Source organism: Egretta garzetta, unplaced genomic scaffold (assembly GCF_000687185.1).
Source record: "Egretta garzetta isolate BGI_Z169 unplaced genomic scaffold, ASM68718v1 scaffold208, whole genome shotgun sequence".
NCBI lineage: Eukaryota > Metazoa > Chordata > Aves > Pelecaniformes > Ardeidae > Egretta > Egretta garzetta.
Window position 1 is genome coordinate 553,046 of NW_009260403.1, and position 25,520 is coordinate 578,565.

Consider the following 25,520-nt stretch of genomic DNA (forward strand, 5'->3'; position numbering starts at 1 on the left):
TTCATTTTCACCAGATACCGTGTCTAGCAAATATTTGGATAATAGATGTGAATTCTAGTCAGTGAGGAAGCAAGATTATTACTTCCACAGATTTTTGATTGCATCAGTCAGGTCCTCAGAACAGATTTTTTTTTTAGACGTGCCTACCTGCTCTTTGGTATTCTAACAGTTAAACTTCAGAATTAGGATCATACATTTTGAATATGTAGACAGCTAAATATTACTTTTATTTAAGCAATGAAACATGCTGTGGTCCTCCTATGAAAACAGGCGATGAGAAGACATTTTCAATAGTTTAGTACTCTAAAATAAAATAAATGAGCAAACGTAAGGAATTTCCCCAAGCACTTCAGACTGGCACGAGCCAAATTCACTGCTGCTCTTTCCGCTTTGAGTTACTCATTCCTTTACATGTGCCGCTTCTTCCTAAGCGTCTGGTCCAGCACAAGCATTCCTCCAGCCGCAGAGATTAGGGAACCGATCTAGGTTAAGACTAATCCAACAGAAATACACAAATCGGCTCCTTTATCTGATTGACTGGACCAGCGTTAGCCTCTGCCAAGGAGAGGGAGCAGCACCAAACTGCAGCGCCTGGCCTGGAGCAGGAGGAGCCTTTTAGCCGAGGGTTGAGTTGTGCCTGAGTAAGGGGCTACACCTTGGGGATTTCCTCCTCAAGAACAGCCCCCAGTTCCAGGAAAATGAAGAAGTAAGGAAAAAACCTGGTCTCCCTATAGTTTTCAAGCTTTCTGCTGAGGAGGTAACAGAGCCCTGATTTAAGCTAGGTCTTCTGGATTGATCAAGGTTCCAGGTCTACGCTGGGGATGCCAGAAAATCCTGTGATCCCTGTAGTTCATCCAAGCATAATCATGCAAAGATATTTTCACCGTTTATGCTCGTTATAAGAATAAAATTAAATACAAGGCTCTGGTTAGGCTGAGTTCATGATGCTCCGTCACATGTTCAAGGCACAGAATTAATTGTAGCTGTGTTTCGTTTAGGTGAAAAATTGACAAGGCATTTTAGGGAAAAATGCCTACAAGTCTTAAAATCTATTTTCAATGGTCTCTAAGCTACTTTGTGTTTTTTATGTTAATTTAGAGAGAGAGAGATATGTATGTGTGTGTGTGTATGTGTATAGAGAGAGAGGGGGGTGTATGTAAATTAGATATAAATAAGCAAAACTGGGCATATTTTTTGCAATTTTAGTTCTCTGAAGTTTTATGGTAGATCTTCTCAATAATATCTTATTTAAAAGGCCTTTTATCCATTTTCCAGCTGTGTGGGCTCTACTTTACAGCCTGTAGAAGTGTAAAGCAGGGGAGGATATGGCAATAGCTGGAACCTACCCTTGGACAGTAGGGTGTTCTTCTGATTCTGTGTTTATGCTCAAGGAAGAAAGAGAGATCCTTCTAGAGGGAAGTTCAGAATACATCTGTATTTAGGATCAGATTAGATTAATTTATTTTAAGTCACACTTATGACTCTACCGAGAACGCCTAGGTAAAGCCACCAGTTTTGTTCAATGTTTGCTTTTCTGCACCCGTGGCTTTTGTGGAGTGAAGCAGTCTGTTACAGAAGCCGTGCGATCTACGTGAAGCGCAGGTATTGATGAATTCTCTTTCTGCAAGTCTTGGTTTAGTACAATATGTATTTTATTGCAGGACGAAGAGGCTTTATTGCAACAAAACGAGCAAAGAAACATTAAGACTTGAAGAAATAGCACTTCTCTAATTCTTCCAGAAGTTCAGAGACCCACCAAAACCTGGTGGATTACCTCCACCAGTCTTCCTGATTTGAGGTAGGTGAATTTTCTCTTTGCCACTCTGTCTCCTCCCATCACATATATATAAACACAGTGATTTCAAATTTTAGAATCATTTCTTCTGTTTTCTTTGATGTGTTGGAAAATAATGAAGGGCTTGCAGTAGGCCGGTGTTATGGGCAGTGTTGTTTATATGGTGGTAATGTAGTGTCACCCCTAGAGATTAATGATACTGTGTTTATTTTTAGTATTATGGAAGACAATGCACTTACTAAATATCATTTTGTGTGACTTTTCCACTTAACAAATTAAAAATAGCAATTATTGAAAATAAAATCATACAAAATCAGATAGGATGCTTGTAAATGAGTGTCTAAGCTTTTGCCAATCTATTTTCTAGCATGGAGCCCATAGCTCTGATTTGGAATTAACTCTTCTCCACAAGAGTTTTTCAGTTATACTGCAGGGTAAATGGGAAGAATAACCTGAGAAACAGCCAATAATCAAGCTGATTGGTTTAGAAGAAATATGTTTAAAACCTACCTGAAGAAGAAAATAGAACTGGCTGACTGCCATTCTCTTTCTCTACTCATTTGTGACAGCGCACAATTGAAAAGTTACAGAGTTTGTTATTGGAAGATCTCTTTTTTTCGGTATTTTTCGTTTTTTCTTATGAGAAGTAGAGTATCTTTAATTTTAGATACATCAAATACCATAGTTGTAAGAATATTGTATGTATCTTAAGAGATTAGATGGGGACAGGATTTTTTTAATCTGTTAGCACAGACTTGTTATGCAAATAGAAAGCTCACAAAGCGAACGAGACAGCACAGGCTCTGAAAAACCAGATGTCTCTTCCCCAGAAATACATTCACCATTAGATTCCTGCAACTTGGTGAGAACTCATTGGGAAGTTGATTGTTATGGATATGTATGCAAACGAAAAATAAAGATATTGTAGTCACTGTGTAAGTCCTGTACCTATCTCTGAATGATAAAAATAAACTGGTCTGTTCATGCATGGTACAGTGCTGTTTAATAACAGCTAGGACAGCCTGTGACAATCACCTTCTTACATTAAATAGCAGACTTCAGAAGTATAAGTGCTTTTTTCAATGTCAAGTGTCCATTTTTTTTAATTGAAAAAAAGTCCTTTGCAGTTTCTCACAAGCGCTTATTTTTAATTCTTTATCACAAAAACTGGTAGTTCCTAATAGGCAAAGAAAGATAGGAAGGCTGGTTAAGAGGAGAATGAGAACGAGACTTCCAGGAGGGGAAAAGCAATGCAGAGTCTATTATATTAACCACAAAAATTCTTTTGGCTTGCCATATAGGAGCCTTTTGATTATCACCATGCTTAGTATTTATAAAACTGTATTCTGTAGCTGGCCATGTATTGGTGCTAGTATTTTGATGCCAGTAAGTTCGTAAATGGCATATGCATAATTAAGGTAATGTTGATTTTTTTTTCAGCAGAAACTTTAATTAACCTTGGCTCACACATTTCCATTTCCGTATGCTCAGTATGGACAATTTGTATCATTAATTTATTGTTGCTATTTTATTTAGATATTATAAGTTAAAAATCAGGTTATTCATTTGAATTCTTTTTAATAACGCTTTTCTGTAGGTTTCTTGAAGCTTTTATTAGAAGCTTCTTTTACTGATGCTACTTCAGTCTTTAGTACTGGCCACATGACCTAGTTATTTTAAGCCCTAGTATGACTTAGGTTTCATTCGTGGGCTATTTCATCCATCTATTGAAATTGTTTCCAGTAAATTTGTTTTACAGTGTTTGCTGTGATTAGCATTATACGCTCAAGGGAAGTTCCTCATAAAAACGTCTCTTATCAATACCTTTCAATGTCTTTAAACATTAATAAATAATTTTATCTGAAGAATGTAATATTCATAGTGAAATTATGATCTAAAATATATTTGTATGCAAATTCCTTAATGGTAGGTTATATCATCTTTCTGTTTGTTTCGTTACTATAAAGATAAGGTAGGTTGTGAAGCCATGGATCCTTGTTTGTCTATAATTTTGTGAATAAGCTATGTAAAAATGTTCATTCTTTGAAATACTTCATGCAGCTTATATACAGCAGAAAGAAGTTTTTAAAATCTTGTCATTTCTACAATTGAAGAAGAAATTCTTGTGTTTGAATTATGCCATTTATGTGTTAGAGTTTAAGATTCAGAATTTCTGGAGTGATTTAGAAACCATTGGCAGTCAGTTCCTTGATCAGTTGAAGCCAGTAGCGAAGGTCCATTGGTAAGAGCCCAACCTTGTGAGTCCTGTGGATGCTTCACAGGAGGAAGTTCAGTGTGCCTCAAACTCCGTGAGATTTGTATCGTTCTCCTTTCACAGTATGTCTGACTTTGTTGTGAGGAACCTTTACTTCCCCTGTCCGTTTGATACCCCAATTCCTCACCTGCTAAAATGCAGTATTCTTTTTCAGTCATATATATTCAGTATTTAGAGCCCTGTGACTCCTTGCATTTATAAACTCAGTTGTGTGTGTTCAACGAAGTTGTTTAACCCTTTCAAATAAGGGGAAGAGGCTTTATTTTACTAATAGAGATAACATTAAGTTTGTTGCTATGTTTTATTAATTTTTTTATTTTAATCATTTCAGTAATATCTATGAACTGGATGTACCTTGTCAGTATTCTAGATATGTAAAAACATTCAGTATTAAGAACAGGAAAGTCCTGCTATGCTCAGAGGCATTAAACGTATCGTGCTTAAACATGGAAGCTGTCTAGTGCCCCAGTCTTTAAGAAAATCTAAACATATATACATTATTTTGTAGGGGTGTCATTTTCGAAGTGATTTTGGTTGGGGAAGAACTTTAGTGAGTTAATAATTTTTCTTCTAAGTGCTGTGCGTATGAAAAAACTGTTCGCTGAAATGCACCACGGGGTTGGTAAACGCATTCCGAAACAACCAAGACCCTTCGGTGCCCATTTTTACAAAATGCCGTGCCCCAATTTTGCCCTTAAATTGGGAAGATGCTGATGAACTGATAACTCTGTTAAATTAGTGATACTAATAAAGTCAGTGGAAGCCAAATAGCAGGCCATCGCCAAGAAAGCAAAAAGGTTTTTGCTTATAAACTTAACTAAGATATTTTAATAATCATAGTAAATACTGAATTTGGTATTTGCAGCCAACGTACTTTGTGTGATTTATGTGCTTATACCCTGTTTGTTTGGCTTCTCTGAAACTTTTCATTCACATTTTGTATCAATGGGGTTTCTGTTAGGGGAGAAGTTTTAACAGCCACCAAGGCCTTCACTATGATGACAAATGGCTTTAAAACAGATTCCAAATACATGATCTGTAAATCAGAACACATTCATTAGACTGTCAGTAGGATTCCAAAAGCATTGATTGGCTATGTTGCATCTATTTTAATTGAAGATTTGTTTTCTAAAAAATTTAGAATCCCCCATAATTCTGAATTTGTTAAATGTGTATTTCTAATCCCTAACTGTGCCCTTTCTGAGTCCTCAGGCTTTCAGGTATAATGTTTTAAAGGCCTACATTAACTCTTTTGGATATGCCTTTAACCTAATGAGCTCCAATCCATTTCACCTCTAAAAGAACTAATTAATTGACTTAAAAATCCTGCAAAGCCTTAACTCCTTTCAGTGTCAGGGAAGTTGGAACTGGCACAATCAAACCTAACTCACCTTGCGCCAGCGGAGGGCTGCAGGTACGTTTTGGTGGTGATTCTGAAGGAAATGGCTCAGTATCAGGCAGATGTTACGGAAAAACCCAGGTTCTCTTTCAGCTGGGAGTACACCAGTATCTGTGTACAGATTAATATAAGAGCTCATCAACGATACTGGTGGAACTTTTTACATATCCAAGGCCATTTGCAGAATTGTAACTCGTTAAAGCCGAGACTTCTTGCCTTTGTAGTTGAAGGTTTTTAGCATGCATCAGTACACCTCAAGTTGTCTGAAGAAGTGACCTTTTTTGTATGCATACTAGTTCCACCGTAAAAATCCATATACTCATTTTTATAGAAATCTACTCGCTCTTCTGGACGGTGAACCGCTGTATTGTAGTAAAAGGTATCTTTTGTTAATCAGTTCCAGTCAGAGCCATCCTAGCCTTCTTTAAAAACAAATGCTATTACAGTTTATGCTACAAAGTAATTGGGTTACAAAGCAATTAAGAAAAGTGAAATAAAAACATTTGGCTCATTCTTTAATTTAAATAATGCAACTGTCTCAGCAGATGTAACGTGGGGTGTAAGACTTCCTCAGATGAGGGGTGTAGGAAGACAAGGAGCCAGCCTCAATGGACATAGCCCATTATCGAGATCTAAACAGGAGACTATCTAAAGCGAAGCTGAAAGTGCATCAAGAATTTTAAGAAGCCAAAAGATCCCCAAGGTAACTAGAAGCAAGACCATGAGGAGTAATGTAGGTAAGTGTTCAGAAGCAAATCGGTGCATTTATTAAGCTGAGAAACTTTTGAGTTTATTTTGATAGTTTTATGCTGTGGTAGTGAAGTTTGTTTCACGATTTATTTCAAGTAGCATAATACAAAATATTTGAGCCAATGTTAAAAAAATTAAATAGAAGAACGGCAGACATCTTCAACATTTAATGGTGCTGAAGTAGAAAAGTAAACAATTTAGCAATTCTATCTTGTTCAAGATGGACAGTGCACCCATACGTGGACCTTTTTGATAACAGAACAAAGAAGAAAAAAGCATTCTTGACCTAGATTTAACAGATTGTATTGAAACGGCATATGAAGCACAGTATTTTAATGGTAAGAAAATTACCGTTTTGTGACAGTGTGATTCACATGGCGTATTAGTCATAATTGGTAGTAATATATTTTGACATAATTAAACAGTAGAACTCCAGTTATCTGTATCAGAAAATATGCAGCACAATTCTTGACCTAGATTATATTGTAGAAGCAACGTGTAGCTGCCTTGCCCTGAGATGAAGCCAGAACTTTACTGTAAAATGTAAAATGAAATGTTCTTAGTCTTATACATTTTCATAATCAAAATATAAGGTTATACCATGTCAACAACCAGCAGATGGAGAAAAAGAACGTCCTAGGAAGCTCAAAGAACACGCTAGGAAACTGAGCTATAAATACCAGGCTAATTCCATAGCTTTAAGATTTCTCCAAAGCTTTTCTAAATCCCTCCAGAAAAGACTGAAGAGATCCCTAATCTGAAGTGCCCCAGTTGAAGAAATGTGTACATTTTTATTTTTAAATAAAATTATGTTAATCTACAATAGATTGTTTGGACGTCTTAATGAGTCAGTGTAGGGTCTGTACTACATTTTCTGCATCAGAATAAGGTTTTTAAACACATTGGTACATTTTCATTCTTATCAGTACTTTCTTCAGAGAAAATACAGAATTCTGTCTGATCACCTCTGAACCGATACATACAGTGTTCCCACAGAATACTTGATGTTCACAACTCATTTTGAATCTATTTTTTAGCACGCTGTCCCGTTCAGTACAGAGAGCTATCAGAAGAGCAATCTTCTTTGGTAGGATTTTATCAAAATTTGGAAGATATTTTGATTTTAATTTTTTTTTTTTACCTTTACATTTGTAAATTGTACCTGTGGAACGTAACGTTGTGGCTATATTTAGAAAGATTTGGTTTTCTGGCTTCCATACTTAATATTCTAAATTATTGAAAGCAGGCTGTCAGATTTCATGACATTCCAAGGAGGATGTTATCCTCATTTTGTAGTTGAATTTAGTGAATATGTGATGCAAACCGGTTCTAAGACAAGTGTCTGTAAGAAAACCTGGACTATGAGATCAGTGAATTGTTGAGTGTGTAAGTGAAGGGATTCTTTTCTAAATAATGTTGGATTAAAAGATGTATATACTGGTATTACTGATGCACTGTGTAATGTTTCCTGTTGAAGTTAGCAGAACCAGTAGCTGGGGATGTCATGAGACAGAATTATCATGTAACCATAGAGTGCTGTCAGTTGGAAGGGATATGCGGAGGTCACACAGGATGGCTGAGGTTGGAAGGTACCTCTGGAGGTCATCTTGTCCAACCCTTCTGGTCAAGCAAGGTCACCTAGAGCAGGTTGCCTGGGATCATGTCCAGACAGTTTTTGAATACGTCCACGGATGGAGACTCCACCACCTCTCCAGGCAACCTATGCCAGTGCTTCATCACCCTCACAGTAAAAAAGCATTTCCTGCTGTTCAGACGGAACCTCTTGTGTTTCTGTCTGTGTCTGTTAACCTCTTGTCCTGTTACTGGATACCACTGAAAACAGCCTGGCCCCATCTTCTTTGCACCCTTCTCTCAGGTATTCATGCGCATTGAGAAGATCCCCCCTGAGCCTTAATTTTCCTAATATGTATTTAAAACTTCCCATGTTGCACATGTATCTGCTGCTTGTCCTTTAACTGCGGACATCAGAGGAGATTCTGGCTCCATCTTCTCTTTGACCACATTAGCTAGTTGAAGACAGCAGTAAGATCTTCCCTAAACCTTCTCTCCTTGAGCTTCTCCTTCCATAAGGATCTCTTCATGCCTTAAAAATGTTTCTTACTTTCTGCACTCATGATTTGCTTGAGAAAATGCATTAAAAATAATACCTTTTTCAGAAACTTCTGAGTTTCATTGCATGTTCCCTCTATAAGAGGAAGACAATTAGAGAGCTTGGAGGAAAAAAAAAATCACAGATCTTCATTCCTAGAGCGCTGGAAATTTTTGCAGTGTAGAGTACCGGTGTCTGACACAGGACTCTGTTCTCTGTCGGTGAGATCGTAGGTAGAATGTATTTTGTGGGGCTGGACACTGCCCTTTGAAGAAAATTTGTATTAGCCGGAAGAAGGCAAAGCAGAGCAACAAGCTGGTGACAGATTTAGAAAGCAGGACTGTTAAAGAACAGCTGAAAGGATTGGGTTTGTTTATTCTAGGAAAAAGAGAACACTGTAGGATGGGCATAAGGCTTTAAAAAGATAAGAGGTTTTTGTAAAAGCAGTGGTGGCAGTTGCGCTCTAGATTTAAAAAAAAAAAAAAAAAAGCAAGTTCAGTTTGCACAAAGGATAATTTAGGATAGATGTAAAGAGAAAACAGTCCAAGATTTTTGTTTTACCTCATATCTGACTGCAAATATGGATGAAAAAGTGGGATATTTAACCTGTAATTGTTGTGGAATTTATGATAGGAAATTTTTTTAAATGCATAAAGAAGCAGCTTTCAGACACGATCTTGGTAATTTTGACCTTCTGCCACTGGCAGTGGGCTGAGCAGATTGCTCTCCTGAGATCCCTCTTCAGATCCCCAGTTTCTGTAATTCTGTCAACTGAATTGTGGGATGAGCTTTGGTTTGTTTCCCTGCAAACTTTTTCTGTTACTGAAAATATACTTCAGTTTAAGGTATGTGGTATTTAAAGTCTTTGTGTGGCGGTTTTCATTACAAAAAAAAAATTAAGCAAAGGATCTTTATTTTTTAAATAAAATGCTTTGAAAAGCTCTTCTTCAAAATGGAGTGAAATTCAGGTTTGGCAACCTTTGGAAGTTTGCCACCGATTTCCTTGAATTCAGATTTCTATTGAGATGGTAGCCTGACGTGTAACATAAGGAATACATGCAAAACAAATGTGGGAAGCTATTGTACCTGTCTATAGCTTGAATTTGTTTTTCCTAGATTTTTCTGCCAAGAGTTTATGGCATTTGTTCGTGACATTAATGGCTTTGTTTATGGAGGGGTTTTTGTGACAGAATATATTTCTATTACTAAATGAATTTGTGTCGATCAAGCTTTAAATATATTGTGATGAGGACCTGACTAAATGGTTCTTTGCCTACATTTTTTCCAATAACTTACTTTTTGGAGCATGGTGCCAGAACATGCTAAATATCCATGTTACGTCCCCCCTGTCTGCATTTCCAGAGACATTTTTCAAGCCTATTCAGAGAATAAAGGACTGTTTTGAGTTTCAAGTTAGTATCATCTGGCACAACACATTGTCCTTTGATTGGGATGAAGTGGGGTGTTTGCTACATTCTCATCTTTTTTTGGAGCTTTGTTCTTAAACTCTTGGATGTACTGCATCCTTAAAGGGACACATGGTTTTAATTTCTGGGTGCCTGTGGTCCTTACTCACATTTTTCTTCTCTCTGCTTTGACAACCTGGTGGAATTCTCTTATTTGTCAAGCTTGAATGTGATTCACCCTTTTGTTTAGTTCCTTCTGAAGAAAATCAAACCTTTTTTGTCTAGCTTAGCATATGTGCAGTCTCTTGCACATGCAGTAAAATCAGGGTTTATAGAGCATCAAGTGAGCAAGGCCATGCATACCTGGCAGGACAGAGTTGAGCATCGTTACCAGGTACCATCTTGCTCTACATTAAACCTAACGACGTCACGTTTGGATGGCAGAAGACCTCCAAAGAGAGTTTTGCAACCACTGTACTGAAGTAGAGAAAAGAATGCTTTTTTTATTACCATAAAAACAAATGTTTCATTTTCTAGGAGCCAGACTGGAGTCTTCACAGTTTATTGGACAATGAAATTTATCCTTATTAAGGTGTCAATGTGAATATGTCTGATAATTGTCCTATAAAAATTCAACCCAAAAATACACAGACACTAACATTTAGGTACTTTGCTCATTTTAGTAGGCTAAAAATACCTTGCCTTTTTTAAAAGTAAATCTCTGAGTGGAGGGAATAGGAGAGCCACATAGGAAAAAGGTTTTTCACTCATGAAGTGCAAAATCTTATTTGAAACTAGTGACATGCGTACAGTCAAGAACTTTATCATCTTTGTTGCTGGAATACAGATTAAACTTTACTAGAGTAGATTTTTTAAAAAGAAGTTGTACGTTAGCATTTTTTTAAGCATTAGATTTTTTTTTCTGCGCTCCTTATGTTTTATAGAAGCGTGTATAAATAAGTGGAAACAGGTATTTATTTGAGAGTTTCAAAGGAGAAATATTCTAAGAAACCTCTCCAATTAAGCATTTATAAACATGAAGAAATAATTAAGAATCATTTAATATTGAAATCTTAATACCATAAGCAGGCTGTATTGTTTACTATTGCTTATCTTCTGTTTCAACCGATTCTTTGTTTTTCAGCTTGGAATGAACAAGATGAACGTACCCACCTTCAATCTAATGCTTAATGAGGAAAAAGGTCAGGCTTGCTTTTTTTTTTAATCCTGTGCCCTACTGTTAATTTGTGTATTAAAAAGTACTTTATATTTGCATTAGTTATTTTCTATATCTTAAATAACAAACCAAATGTGAAATTTTAATAGGAGGGTGAGGAAGATTATTTTTAAATCGAATGGTCTATTCATAAAACAGCTGACTCAGAGCAGTGTAAGTAGATAAAGAAGCTATAGAAGGAAAGGTCATGTATACAAATCTTCACAAAGATTCATTTAAAAATTATTAAACATACAATTAATGGACCTCTTGTATTTCAGGAAAGAAGTATTTGTCATAATTTCCATGGTCTGAAAGTATTTAAAGAGATTAAAATCACCCACTTTTTTTTTTTTTTTTAAATATCCTTGAACTTCTGAGTCCTGTTTTAGAAAACAGAGAACTGTCTGTCTCTTAAATAAAACAGCAGGGCCAAATTCTCCAAATACTTACAGATTCAATTAGCATATCACTGAAAGACAGTGAGTAATAATCTACTAATCCTAGAGCTTCATCTATCATACTGTACAGGTTTGTAGCATACCAGATTTCAAGAGGCAGCCCAAGCTCTCAAGCACCGTTACATATATGCCAGATAAGGCTGGAGAGTTTGCATTAAGGTGTCTGAATAGCTGATTTTTACGTTACCATATTTTTTAAATATCTTTAGAGTACTTTCATGAGGGAAATTGCTGAGTAGAGATATATAATTCAGTAAACAATTTAAAAAATAAAACTTGGAGAAAAAATTCCCGGTGTCTAAAGATAGTATAGTCATGTGACTTATTACTTTGGCACAAAAGCATAATTTACAGGTTTAATTTGCAATCCAACTAGGTTTCTGACATTCTCTTGCACAGAAACTGAATTGGAATTATTCATATGATTTAAATATTGCTGTGTCCTGAACTCCAGGTGTCTAATACAAAGGAGGTTTATATAGTTTATTGAGGCCTCCCCATTTAAGATATGGGAATATGATTTTCATTTTTACCATTTATTGCTTAATTTTTGATATTGCAGTGCACAGTTAAAGGAGATCTGGGGCTAATCCGGTAATTGTTGTGCCAACAGCTTGGAGCCTGTCACCATATTTCCAGCAGTCTGGGTTTTTTTTTTTCCTTTTTTAAGTGTGTATCTAAAATCTAATTGTGTTTTCATGTTCAGGTTTTGAAATAGTTACGTTTAAATATTCTTTTCTTTTAAAATTAACTATTTGTTTTCACAAATTTATATTTCCCTGGTAACCGGTAAGTCAGTAACATACAGCAAAGCTGTCAACTAGAACGGAAAGCTTACAAATAGTTATTACCTATTTATTTTCTGCATCAACTTATTAGATACCTTAAGAACATTCTATATCAGATGTTCCTGAAATGCATATAATCTTCATTATAAAACCATTACAAAAATATATTTCATAATATCAGGTTTTTTGAAGCCTGAAACGTGAGAACTGAAAGAATTTTGTTATTTGTTTATTCATGTGCTTGGATCTCCTTTTGAAGTAATTTTAACTTTGGTCTGAAACTTCAACATATTTATAGCTAAAACATACCATGATAATCAGTTTGTTGCTATTAGAGTTTTAAGTTTATGTTAATTTTAACTTCCTTATCACTTTTTCTGACAAATGTGAACGTCTGCAGCGGTCCTTTTCTAATACAGCCGCGTGTTATGTTAGCGAGAGCGATCCCACTGTGCCAAAGCAGGTTCATCTATTTTAATTTCCTCTTCGGTTGTGGCAGTTGGTCTTGGAAGGTCTGAATCCTCTCTCTTGTAGGCGCCAGTTGCTGGTTTTCCTCCACATTTTGCAGTTATCTTTTTTTACTTGACACGGAGTCATGGTAACTTTCCCTGATAGACTCTTCCAGAGCTTGATAGTTTCTAACAGAGCTAACAGAATCTCAGTTGGTCTAGAAAAGTTTCAGTGTTGTAACCATGAAAGGTACCTGAAGCCACAAAGAGTTATGATCTACTCATGCTTGTCCCAAAATACTAAATTCTGGAAAAGCATTACATCAATAAAGTCAAAATGCTTCAAGGATTTCGGCTTTCTTATAGCAAGGTAGGGTTTGGAGGAGACACAAATTCCTATTCAAAGAAAGCCCCAAAAATGTAGCCTTCCCAGTTACAGAACTGATGATGTATCATCACTGCGTGATGAAGAAAGAAAAAAAAGAATTCTAGAAAAGCTGTTTAGAAAAAGAGTTCAAGTGTAATTTCTCTTTATATTACAGAAAGCTTAAAGTCCTTTAAAATCCTCAGCTAGGAACCTCACTATGCAACTCTTCTCTGCTATGTAATACTTTTTATTTGCTTTCTTGTTTCAGAAAATAAAAAAGTAACCAGTTTGTCTAATATTGTTTTAGCTTTATGTCTGCAGATTGAAACAAGACCATAAAAAAGTAAATGCACAAATGGCTTTTGGTCATTTAAAAAAAAAAAAAAAAAAAGACAAAAAAACATCCAAGTCCAGGTTTGCTTTTCCTAGACTTGTAGGTTGCTTAAGGTGGACATCGTATATTGTACACGTTCCTCACTTCCTTATACGAGTTCCCCTAAAGTGACAAAGTGGATGTAATAACATTTCTTTACTTCTTCTTAACATATAGGTTATTAGTACTATATTTCATAAGAAAGGTTTTGATAGTGGTGCCACGATTCTTATCTACAAAATAACTTGGTCGATTTAAATTGCATACCAAATATTAGCCTGAATTTTTAAAAAACCCTGAGTGCTTATATTATTTTGACAGTATAGTAGTCCTATCTCACAGGCGCACAGTTTTGACCTATTTCCCTTGTAAAGAAAAAAATTAATGTGGTGGAAGGCCTGAAAGAGCATTATGACTCTCTTGTATTCTTGTTGGGACTCTATTGGGTGACCATTGTATATACTAAATTCTTATTGAGTAGCCAGAGCTGAGGTTTAAAAAGAAAATCCTTTTGTCTCCTGCCATCTTTTTTGATTGTCACATAGCTCAGTTTTGCTTTTTGACAAAACCCTTTCAGATAATGTTGTGTGTACGCGTACATGCACGCATGTACGCAAAGGATGTACTTTCTCCGTTCTTTCATTGGGAATGAAAACCTCAGTTGCTCCCGACTCTGGGAGTTACACAGATAGATGTGTTAAGAGGCAGTCATACTCTGAGAAAGTTTCAGGTTTGGGTACTGTATGTACGCTAAATAAAGGATGCTAAAAGAATCGCGCTCCTTCCCAGTTCAGCCATTGCGGTGGACAACTGTAATGACACAGTTAAATCTCCTAAACTGAGGATACATTGCAGCTCAATGAACTCTACTTTTTACCTGCACTATGAGCATTGATAGGAAGGATATTGGATGTAAGGTTACAACTTCTGATTAGTTAATGGCACCAGGTCCAAAATGCTCTAAGAGAAGAGGTTAATATTGTGTGCTCTTAATGATCAGCTGGAATCCATGAACATAAATCAGTCTGTCTTCGTGTGAATCTTTTCCTTATTGTTTTATTAGTGTAGATTCCTAAATAGTAGGTCTGAAGAAACTGCTTTGGTAATGTAGTCCGGCAGCGTAGGAAACCAAGTAATACAGAGTTCTGTCCATCCACATGCAGATAAGCAAGGCTGGCTGAGCTGGGGCATGTCCAGTGGGCTACTGGTAGAGATCGCTGGCTGTGGTTGTAGAGATAGGTACAGTAGCCTGGACTCTTGAAATTTTTGCTATTTATGAGTGAATTCATCCAAATAGCTGTAATTTTATAGAGTGGTTAAATTGGGGTCTTCGAATCCTAAAAAGTTCTGCAGCGTAAGATCATAGAATCATTTGGGTTGGAAAAGAACTTTAAGATCATTGAGTCCAACAGTTAACCCAGCACTGCCAAGTCCACCACTAAACCATGTCCCTCAGCACCACATCTACCCATCTTTTGATTACCTCCAGGGCTGGGGACTCAACCGCTTCCGTGGGCAGCCTGTTCCAGTGCTTGACAAAACAGTTGTGTAAGTTGCACCGAAAGTTGTATAAATTAGGAATACATAAGCCTTGTTATAGAACATAATAAAACTGTCCTTTATGCAGGTCAAAATAATTTAATAGCAAAGGTAGTTGGACAAGTATAAACTGATTTGACACCAGGGCCATTTAAATTGTACCATTTTAATTGCCGTTCAGTGCAGATCAATTTTCTGGTTGTTGCAAAGTATTCTTAATACTCTGTATTTATGAGTAAGATGAAGATGTCTTTCTCAAACCAAAGGCCAGAAGTATATCATGTATAGCTGGATACCAATACAATGAGGTAAGGTTGAAGGAAGAAAGGTTGCTTTTATACTTCAGGCACATTTGTTTGTTGAATCACTTGCCTAAAAATAGGGCTTCATAAAGTATTCAATACCAATCTGATTAGTCCAAAGAATGCTTCTTTTCAAATTGGAAAAGCATTCCCCAAAAGTGATGCAACATTGTATCTAATTAGATGATACAGGAGAATCCTAACTAATTGCTTTGATAGACTTAAGCAGATTAATAATGTGCGATAACTAAATAAAAACTCATTTTAACTCTGCATGGTTTGAAAATAAGGCTTTTTAAGAAGCTAAAGCCTCCTGTTAGTTCTAAAACCCCAAGACCGTTATTTGAGGGCATTTCTTACTTCTGAACGTATTTTGTAGGTTTTTCTTTGATAGAAAGAAAGGCCTGGGAAGTGAGATTTCAATTTGTATCTATAAGCAGTTTTTTGTGTACATTCTAAGAGTTGGCAAACCTTTATACTCCAAATCTGGTCATTCTATAAATAAGCACTGGATTTTGTGCATCGGAGAGGCAGTCCTTGATCCAAGGAGCCTTTCTCCGTGATACATGGAATTGTTAGGCACACTTAAAAGTTCATTTAAGAAAAAAACTAATGAAGCATCTTTGCAATATTAGACTGTCAAAATTTGTCTCAACTGGCTTTATGTCCACTTATTAATAAAAGAAATGTTGTATTGGTGTTCACATCATACATGATCTGAATCGAGACTATTACTATCTAATTTAAATTTCTTTTTACCTTGTACCAAGTTTTCTATTTCACTACTTGACTAAAAAATTGTTAAACACTTAACAGCTGAGTGTGCAAAAAGGCTTCTTAAAATACAACATTTCAAAAAGTGAGACAGTTGCACTAAAAATTGAAAACATATTTTCAGCACATGAAAATTAAGGAGAAAATTTCCATGGGGGGAGGGGTTTGAGGGGGCTAAAGGGGGGAAACAATTCCATGTAGTTTTGCATAGTTCTCCAGTGAAATATTTTTAAGCATATTGTAATGAAACTGGACTGCAAAACAAATCTAAACAGCATGTCTTGGCGCACAGAAAAAAGAAGTAATTGATTTAGATGTGGAAAGTTGTGTTACTTGTGGTGAGATAACATGAGTTGTCTGGAGTTGTTATGAGATTACAGAGAAGAGGTATTTATTACATGGGTTGATGAAAATCAGGCCTTTGGATAGAATCCAGTGTCCAAAATACTTTGGATCTGGTCCAAAATCCAAATACTTTCTAACCCAGTCCAAAGTACTTCAGTTATAATACTTTGATGGAGAAGGGGAAGACGGTACATCAAAAGGGACAGGACTTTTCTGCCATCAAGTTGGAAGATTCTGGACTGGTAAGAAATTTGAAGCTTTGAGTAGTCAAATGGATGCTCTGTATGTCAGTGCATTCATGGTCAGGCTGGTCCCTACTGGGGTTTAAATGTCTTTTTTCAATCACAGAATGGTTTGCCAAACCTAACAGAGTGGTGCCACTGTCCCCTCCCGTTGTCCCTTTAAACTTGCAGCTTCTCATCTAAGCTGTCTTATAGTATAAAATGTATTATAAAACCAGCCTGTGGCCAGCGGTTGCCAGACCCAGCCTGGTTTAAGTGACTCTCATCCTCGTTTTTTCTGCTGTCTTCCTTAGCTCCATACTCTTTGCTTGGCTGATAACCGAATATTTGGAAGACGCAAAGGGTGTCCTTCGTTGAACCAGTTTTGAGAGGTTTAACTCTTCTTGGAGAGACCTGTACTACGCTTAACTACATAACACCATAGGAAAGTTATGTACTTACCAACTCTGCACGTGCAGTTTAGTGAAGGATTTCTGTACCAAAACATCAATGGCAACCTCTTACTTTGGCCATTCATGCCCGATAGAAATGTGCAATGGTCACAGTATGGTACTGGGTTATTTTATTGCCTGTGGTTTGTGGAAATCGGCACAGAACTGTGCTGGGATTTAGTGAAAAAAAATCTCACTTCCATGAGCATTTTCCTATAAACACCTAAAACGTGGCTAGTTAGGCACTGATTAGCCATGTACTAAGGAGCTTCCAGGGGGCCTTAGCCCTCTTCTCTGGAATTCATCACACACAGGCACATCGGTGTGTCCTCACAGACCCCCACTTGCATATGAGCACAGTAAATCACAAGATAAAAGGCCACGTTTCGATGATGTGAATAGCGTTGTTGGCTGTTTTCTGCTTAGGGTGAGTGTAGTGGTTGAAGTATTTTTGTACCTGGGGTAGAATGGAAGGTGGATCGTCATACCTGTGCTCTGATTAATTTTTTTTCTTTTTCACACCACTCAAATCCTTGTGTTCATTCGTTTGCAGTTCTTTAGTCTCTACTACTTCTCAAGAAAAAAATACCAACAGTAAGCTCTGACTGCAGGTATATGATTGAAGCAGCCATTTTATTCCAATTCACTGAGTAAAAGTACGTAAATATTTTCCACAGACGAAGCAGTTAAGTGAATTCTTTTGCCTCTTTTAGTACTATTTCAAGCTATGTGCAGCGCAGAAAAATGCTCTATCTGATTAGATGATGGTAAGTATTACGGTGGTGATAGAATGGGATGTTAGCTGAGGCAGAGCATTGCAGAACCAGTAGAAATATAAGGTTACTTCAAAGTGTCTCTTGCTGCTTGTGCAAAAAAGAAATTGATGGCTATTATTTTCTCGTAATGGATCCAGTGCAGTTGCCCTAAATAGCAACATGAGCCACAGCAAGGCTGGGCTAAGAGATGAGCAACCTTCTCTGCGCTATGCGCTTCCAGTATTTTAAATATGTATTTTCTGATTTTACTGTATTATAGAAAGTTAATTCTCATTAAATATAATAGGGGAATTATTTACCTATTTTAGCCTTACATGGGGCCTGTAATAAAAATGCCAGTGCAGCTCTCAGCAATAATGCTGAAACTTGAAGGTAAATTCTGCCTTGATGAAACATCACCTGCTGCCTTCTTAATCAGGGTAAAACCAAGCAAACACCAAAACTTTGAAACTGAAAACCTGAGGGAGTCTTGAACTGTTGCCAAGTGCTCTCCAAATCATATTTCTGTGTACCAGATTTAGAGATTAAAGGATAGACTGTTTTTGTACGAGAGATGGCAAGGTGTTTGACGTGACATTCGCTCTAACCTTGGCTAGCTGGTACTCGGTCACCTCTCCACTGTCACAGGCAGGATCTCATCAGAGTCTCCTCATCCCTTCCCCAGTTTTGGCTGGCTGAGGTTTACATTCTATTGGAGTGCTCCAGAGTACAGGAGAGTTGAAACAGATCCTGCAAAGCAGTGCCAGGCTATTCTAGAAGGCTTCGTCCTGCAGAAAATCACACTCTGTATTCTGAAAATCATACTCTTTAGACTTCAGCACCTTAGTGCTTAGGGTATGGCCGGCCGGCTCCTTTCTAATCCACATCCTTCTTGTAAAGACCGTCGCTATTTTTTTTTTTTCTTTACATAGCATTTTGAACTTTTCATTTATAAGTGACACATCTAAAGAGAATGTACTGCATAAGTGTACTTCAGGGAATATTTTTGAGGACTGTATTTATACCTCTGCAGTCTTCCTTTAGTGGTCTCGAAGGAAGGAGCTGGTTTTACTGTTAAATACACATGGAATGTGTTGTTGGCACTGTTGTTGCGGAAGTGTTGTAGGATTCTAAGTCTTCATGTTCCATTTCTATCTCAAAAAACCATTTCTTCTTACCATCAGTCAGGTCTATAGTAACTTTTACTATGTTTTAAAATGTTAGCATAACAGTATCAGGAATAAGGCAGAATTGACATGCGATTCCAAATAAAACCTGTTAGCGTCATTACGACAGTGGTCATCAGTGCCATCTTACATTTGAGTTCTAGGATGGATGTTTTTCTGACATACTATTTTAATCACATATTCCATGTTTGTCCCGCATAAATAAAACATCCAATCTCAAGAGTTAAGTCTCACCCGGTCAACTTAAAAAACTGGTTTGGGGGAATAACGCAGTTATTCTGAACTTCTTTCATGAAGATTTGCTCATACAGTATAATTATAAGGGGGGAAATTATTACTTACCATATTAAAATTGTTTCATAGGTATTCTGAGATCAGTGCATTGATGCTGGCTTTTCTGTTTTTATTACACAATTTTTGTGTAAGAAATGATTATTTTAATTTAGTCTAAATGCAGGCGTTCTCCATTTTTATGGATATTATCAATCCTAGAAGCAGCTTCCTTCACATTAAATTCATTCAGTTTTATAAATAATTTTTAAAGGGCATTAATTAGTCATCTGTTGACAATTTTGAATAGAAGCATATGTGGAACTATTCAGTTAAGACATACATCCCTTCATTCACCCAAACTGTACATTAACTATTTAATAGCTGTTGCGCTCTCCTAGCTTTTAAATCGTAGCTCCGTTGCATCCACATATAAATAGAATATGCTAGCAGGATTATATTTACCCTAACCCTTCTTTTGATGGTTCCATTGACATTTAAAATTTTGATTCTAAGCTCTGTAAATGGATGCAGCTGTACACATCTTCATGAGTTACTGAACAGGGCTGAAAGACTTTAGAAATGGCTTATGTGTTTTCTATATCTGTATCTTTCAGGCTGTTTTATTGGAGCCAGGGAGTCATGAAAGAAACTCAAGAAGACAACGTGGATAATGAACGGAAGATAAAAAGAAAACAAAAAGAATGTGGCATATAAAGGGTATAATACCTGGAGGTATTAGATCTGACTCATATTTATAAAAATGAGACGAGCTTTCACAAAATACAAGTTATCTTAGACAGTCATCAAGCTTGGAGCCATGCTGTTGAACTAGAAATTCTCCTTTACCCCATTCTCCTTTCTGACAGGTAACAAAGGATTGGTGAATTATGATTTTCCCAAGTTGGAAGCACTAATTTTTATCTATATAGTTCATCCTTATGAATATATAAGGAGTTAAACATTGCATATTTAATGTGGATTATAATGGGAAACTGACTCATTAACAAAAATGGCCACTTTTAAGGACTTGGTTTCAAACTGAGCTGGAGCCTCCCAATGCACTTTGTACAATTTGGGGAAAAGTGTACTGAATGGCCTTCTTTGGGAGGCCATGATGACATGTAGTAAAAGGATATCATCTTACTGTTGATATCTTTGAAGACTCATAAACAGAAACAGAAAAATGAATGGTGGAAAGGAGTGTGACGGAGGGGACACGGATGGAGGGCCACCAGCAGTGCAAGTTCCCGTTGGTTGGCAGCGACGGGTGGACCAAAGTGGAGTGCTCTATATCAGGTAGGGTTGTCTGAGGTGGTTACTGGGTTTGTTTTCGTTGTAGTTTTGTCAGAACATGTGGTAAATTAGTGACTCAACTAATCTTTTGTACTCAAAAACTTTAAGGGCTTGTTCTTTTGGAAGTGCGAGGTCATTTTTTCTGCTGATAGAGTCCACTTATGTCAGTTGTGCCATTTGCATGCCCTTAACGTACTCTCAAATCTAATATTGCTTAGTCTTGAAAATTTGATAATCCTTACTATACATTTTGCTTTGGGCATGAATAGTTCTTTATTACTTATTATTGTCATATGGATTTTAAAGCTGAGCAGTAGCAGATTTAACCTTACTTAATATCTTTATTATTCAAACCTTTTACAGTGAAGCTAGCCAGAGGTTTAGTTATCTGCCACACCTGAGATGATGAGAAATCTCTGCTGTCTTTTGCCTGCTCCCAGATGCGTAGGCATTGCCTTTTTCTTGCACCAACACGGGCTTTTTATAAGAGTCTTTGCTGGTGGAGTTCAAAGCAGCGCTCAGGCATGCAAACAGTTCATGGCAAGTAGAGTGGGACTTTCTTCTTCTGTTGGCAACAAGTCTTCAGCTCAGTTCATGCAGTGCCACGCAACTTTATCCTGACATTCTGTAGCTCTTCTTCCCTAAGTCTTTTCAATGTTTATGTTCCAGATCTCCTTATACGTTTGTGTTTTACTTTCTCTCTTTTGAAAGGAAATTTAAGTGGTGTAACTACTTAGTAGCTACAGGAAACATCAGGTTTTATATGCCCTGTGAAGGTTCTCTCTTCAGTATTACTGACATTGTCCAGCAAGATCTACTTCTACAGATTCCTCACATTTCTCATGTAGAAAAAAACAGGAACACAAGCCTAAATCCAAAAGTTTTAGGTATTCTATTTGTTTATTTTGTTAGCTTATTGGATTTTTTTGCTTCACCCAGGAACAGTCACAGAGAAGTGTATTGGAATTACTATTAAATGAACGTGTTCAGACAAACAGACTACAAATTAAATGTTATTGGAAAAAAAACCAGTTAGCTTTAACAAAATATGGGTGCATCAGGTTTACATCACAGAAGCCTAAATGATTATCAGCCTGTTATTTGCTTAATCTTATTCCACTGCTCTGTGATTAAAATAACCACTTCTTCACAACATTTTATGTATTACCAATACAAAATTCTTTAATGAGTCAGAGCATACTCCAATTTTGCACTAAACTACCATAAAAGATCAAATGCATTCCAGGATTTCTTGTTTGTATTCTCAATTAGCAGAATCAAACAAAATCCATATCAGTGATACGCATGTCAAAGATAAATAGCCTTCCCCTTGTATTTCTCATTACAGCTATAATTTACTGGGCCTCTGCCTTAGTTAAAAATCAATGAGAAAGAAAAAGTTGTAGGTTGTTGATTTTTTTTTATTTTTTTTTTCCCCTGTCATCTTTATATCCAGGCATCAGAAATATAACGTTTTTGTATTTTTATATACCTGATGATCTTACCTGCTTTTGAACTTCATTTTGTATGGCTGTAAGGAGCAGGTCACGAAGCTTGTGCTGCTTCTTCCAGCATGTGTCTTTCATGTTTATAAACTGGTAAATATTGGTATAATTCTAACGGGCATTTGCTTTTCTATCTTCTTTTTATATATGTTCTCTTTGTTCAGGGGGAGTTTCTTAGTTATCTCTGTCCTGAATTGCCTTACACAAAACACTGTTTTTATTCTAGTTGATCCTATTAATCAAGTTTACCAGTTGCCTTTTTCAGCTTGGGGAGGCTTGTATTATTTCTGCTCTCTTCCCAGGTTTAGCCCATGTATTTTTTTTCTCTTGAATCCAGTGGTTAATTTTCTGATTGCCTTCTCTAAGCCCTTCTGATGAAAGAGAAGGCTAGGCAACACACTTGGTATGGGCCGCAGCTCTTAAGTTCTTATGTGGTGAAAGGCACAGGGTAGGATATGTTGGTTGGAAAGGATGGAAGGCAAATAGTCCAGCCTCCTCCTTGATGTGGAGCATCCGCAGCACTCGGCCGGGTCCACCCTTGGTTTCACCAGCAGCATCTTCAAGGATTGAGTTTCCACAGCCGCTCTGGGCAACCTGCTCTAGTGCTGCACTGCTCTTCTGAAGGAGCAGCCACCCTGAAAATATGCACACCATTTACTGGGAGAGTGAAAGGTCAAGCAATATTGACTCAAAAGCTATCCAAGGGAAAATTAGTGTATGTATTAAGATCTGACATGATTTAACTAGATTAGATGATCCCAGCTGAATATAAGGACTCATTCTATTTGTGTGTCCTTGCACTCTTTTCTATCAACTGTCAACAATTGCTTTGGATTAAATCCATTAATTAACTAGTTTTTATTACCTGGTAAAACCTCTGAGTTGAGGCTCAGTGCTTTTCTTAGCAAAACAGTGCTACAGCCTTAATGTAGGACCTAGACCTCTTCTTCAGCTTAGTCATCAGTGGAATAAACTGAGAAAAGCCCTTTAATAATAGGAAAAGATTTCAGAACTGTCAGCAACAGATCCTAATATGTTTTATAATTTGCTCCTTCTTGTTTCTTTGGGGTCCAAAAACCTCTGGATGACCTCAGTGACAAAAAAAAAAAAAAGCTGGTAGTTTCTTACAAAGGAAGTTGTTGATTATCCTTCACAATATACAAGTGCGAGAAAATCTGTACAAGCAAAAGCTACTTTGCAATTACATAGGGCTGCCAAGGAACAAGGCAGAAACAAAAATTGGCCCTTTTTAAATGTTGTTGTTTCTTGCGGACAAATAACCATGCATATATGTGTGGTTGGGGTGCTGAATCCCCCGTTCAGATTCACAGGACCAATCTGTACCCCCCAGTAAGGATGAGTATCCAGACCTTCCTTTACGCCCACTGGTTGTCGGTGCCGTACAGGTCTGTTGTTTCCAGGCTCCAGTATCTCCTTGTGCCTGAACTTGGATATGTGTGCCCAGATCTCCCAGTCAAACCGCACGCCAAGGAAGGTTGTTTAAAATTGTCTTATTCTAGAAACGGGAAAAAAAATGAAGTCTGATGGTCTAGCTTTACTCTTGCAGCTCAGTAGGCCTTTTTTACCAATGCGAATAAAACGGCATCCTGACTCCAGAGCATGTTCCCAGGGATGCCATTTAACGCCAGCTTTTATAAGCGTCACAGAAAGTGTCCGTAGAGATTTTGCAGGAATAGTGTAGAGCAAATGCCAGTCTGAGCTTCTCCCATGGGAAGCTGTTACATCTTCAAGTGTGGACCTCGCCGGGGGTGAGCAGTCACTCCTGCGTGCGTAGTCAGGACAGGTTGGGAAAGACCAAAGCGATCGGCCAGAGCTGGAGATGCGGAGCCAAAGCAGAGAACGAGTGATACTCAATGAGTTAAAATGTGGTGACAGTAGCATTGTGGTTTAACCAGTCTACAGCTGATATGTAAATAAACAAATAAAAATAAAGCGTAATTCCCCCCTCTTCCCCAAGTATTTCAATTTAAAACAGGGGAGGTTTGGCTTTCTGACCTATCTATCACTTCATACCCATATTATTATTTCTAGATTGCTCTTTTATCTTGCTTACCTGCAGAACTGTCACTGTTACACAGTCGACCTGGGCGGTTCTCTCTAAAATAATTATTTCAGGGCAAGTCTGGCAAATAAATTACTGATTTAAACTGTCAGCATAGCTTTAAATGTCACTTGCAGGTGTTGCTTTATGTGTAACTTAATTCTTGTGCAGAATTAGGTGTTTATACATTGGGGTTTAAGTACGAAAGTTCGTCATAGTTTGGAATTTTGTCTCTTGGCAGTTTTCGTGATCCAAACTTTCCACTTAAGTTGTTTTTGTTAAAATAAGGGCTATTTACGGCTGCCATTAAGAACCAGTGTTTTAGCCAGTCCACATAAATTATATTCTTTCCCTGATAAACAGTTTAGATGGCTTAGTAATAAAGAGCGATCTAGAAGTTAGAGGCTTGTGACAGGAGAACTTTTTTTCATCTTATGAATTAGTGATTTTGCCATAACAGAATTTCCAATATCCTATTTTTGGGTATGGAGATAATGATTTTCTGGTGGGAGTTAGAGAAACCTGAGTGCAGTTTATCAGAAACTCACTGGACTGGCTTCTTGGTGTAATATTTCTCATTTTGAGTAAGAGGCTTGAAATTTTAGCTGAATGAAACCAAACTGTTGATGCAACTAAGAGACCCAGCCACAACAGTTCTGTTACTGTTCCCCCTTTTCCCTATGGGTTTTCCCATACTTCTTGAAACACACTTTTCATGGTTTTTTTCTTCTTAAATTAGGTCCCAGTCCTAAAAAATACAGATGACTGCCATGCCTGCATGGAGCTGCAGTGATGTGATGGAGGGGGAGGAGGTCCGTGGGGACTGCTCTCTGCCTGTGTGTTACACGTTAGAGGAGAGAGGAGGGAGAAAAATAATCCTAGTGTTGTTAAGGCTTTCAAGCAGGATTGTGATGTGAATAGTAAATATCAATAATCTCGGTTACTTTCTTTTCTCTGCACTTCCTGTGTTTGTTTTTCTATAAAGTAAAGGAAGTAAAATCTTCCTTCAAAATGGTCTTTTTGGAAAGTTTTCGTGAAGTATAATCTCAGTTCTTGACTAAAAGCAAGAAGTGCTATGAAACAAAATACAAAATCTTAGCTGTGTTATTTAAAACACCCTCTATGTAAGCTCTTAGAATGGTAGATAGAAGTCATGACCCATCAAATAGCTTGTATTCATCATTTGTGTTCCTTTACAGTCCCAGTGGGTCTTTATTATCCTGCTTGGAGCAGGTGAAGACTTACTTGCTGACTGATGGAACGTGCAAGTGTGGCCTAGAATGTCCTCTTGTTCTTCCCAAGGTAAAGAAAAGCATTGGTTTGGATCTCTGTGCTATAATCCTTATCACTTACGTCAGCTGATGTGCTATGCCATGACTTAATCTCTGTTCAGATCATATATATATATATATATATATATATA

General features: G+C 37.1%; 1 protein-coding gene across 1 annotated transcript in view; it reads left to right on the forward strand.

The window, feature by feature from the left end:
- The window catches only part of MBD5 (methyl-CpG binding domain protein 5), a 128,271-nt gene that overhangs the window by 58,146 nt on the left and 44,605 nt on the right, over window positions 1–25,520 (forward strand). Inside the window, 5 exon segments of the mRNA XM_035898934.1 lie at window positions 1,662–1,798; window positions 6,015–6,206; window positions 10,880–10,937; window positions 19,852–20,533; window positions 25,297–25,399. Coding sequence (XP_035754827.1) covers window positions 20,421–20,533; window positions 25,297–25,399 — 216 coding nt within the window. The 5' untranslated portion in view covers window positions 1,662–1,798; window positions 6,015–6,206; window positions 10,880–10,937; window positions 19,852–20,420.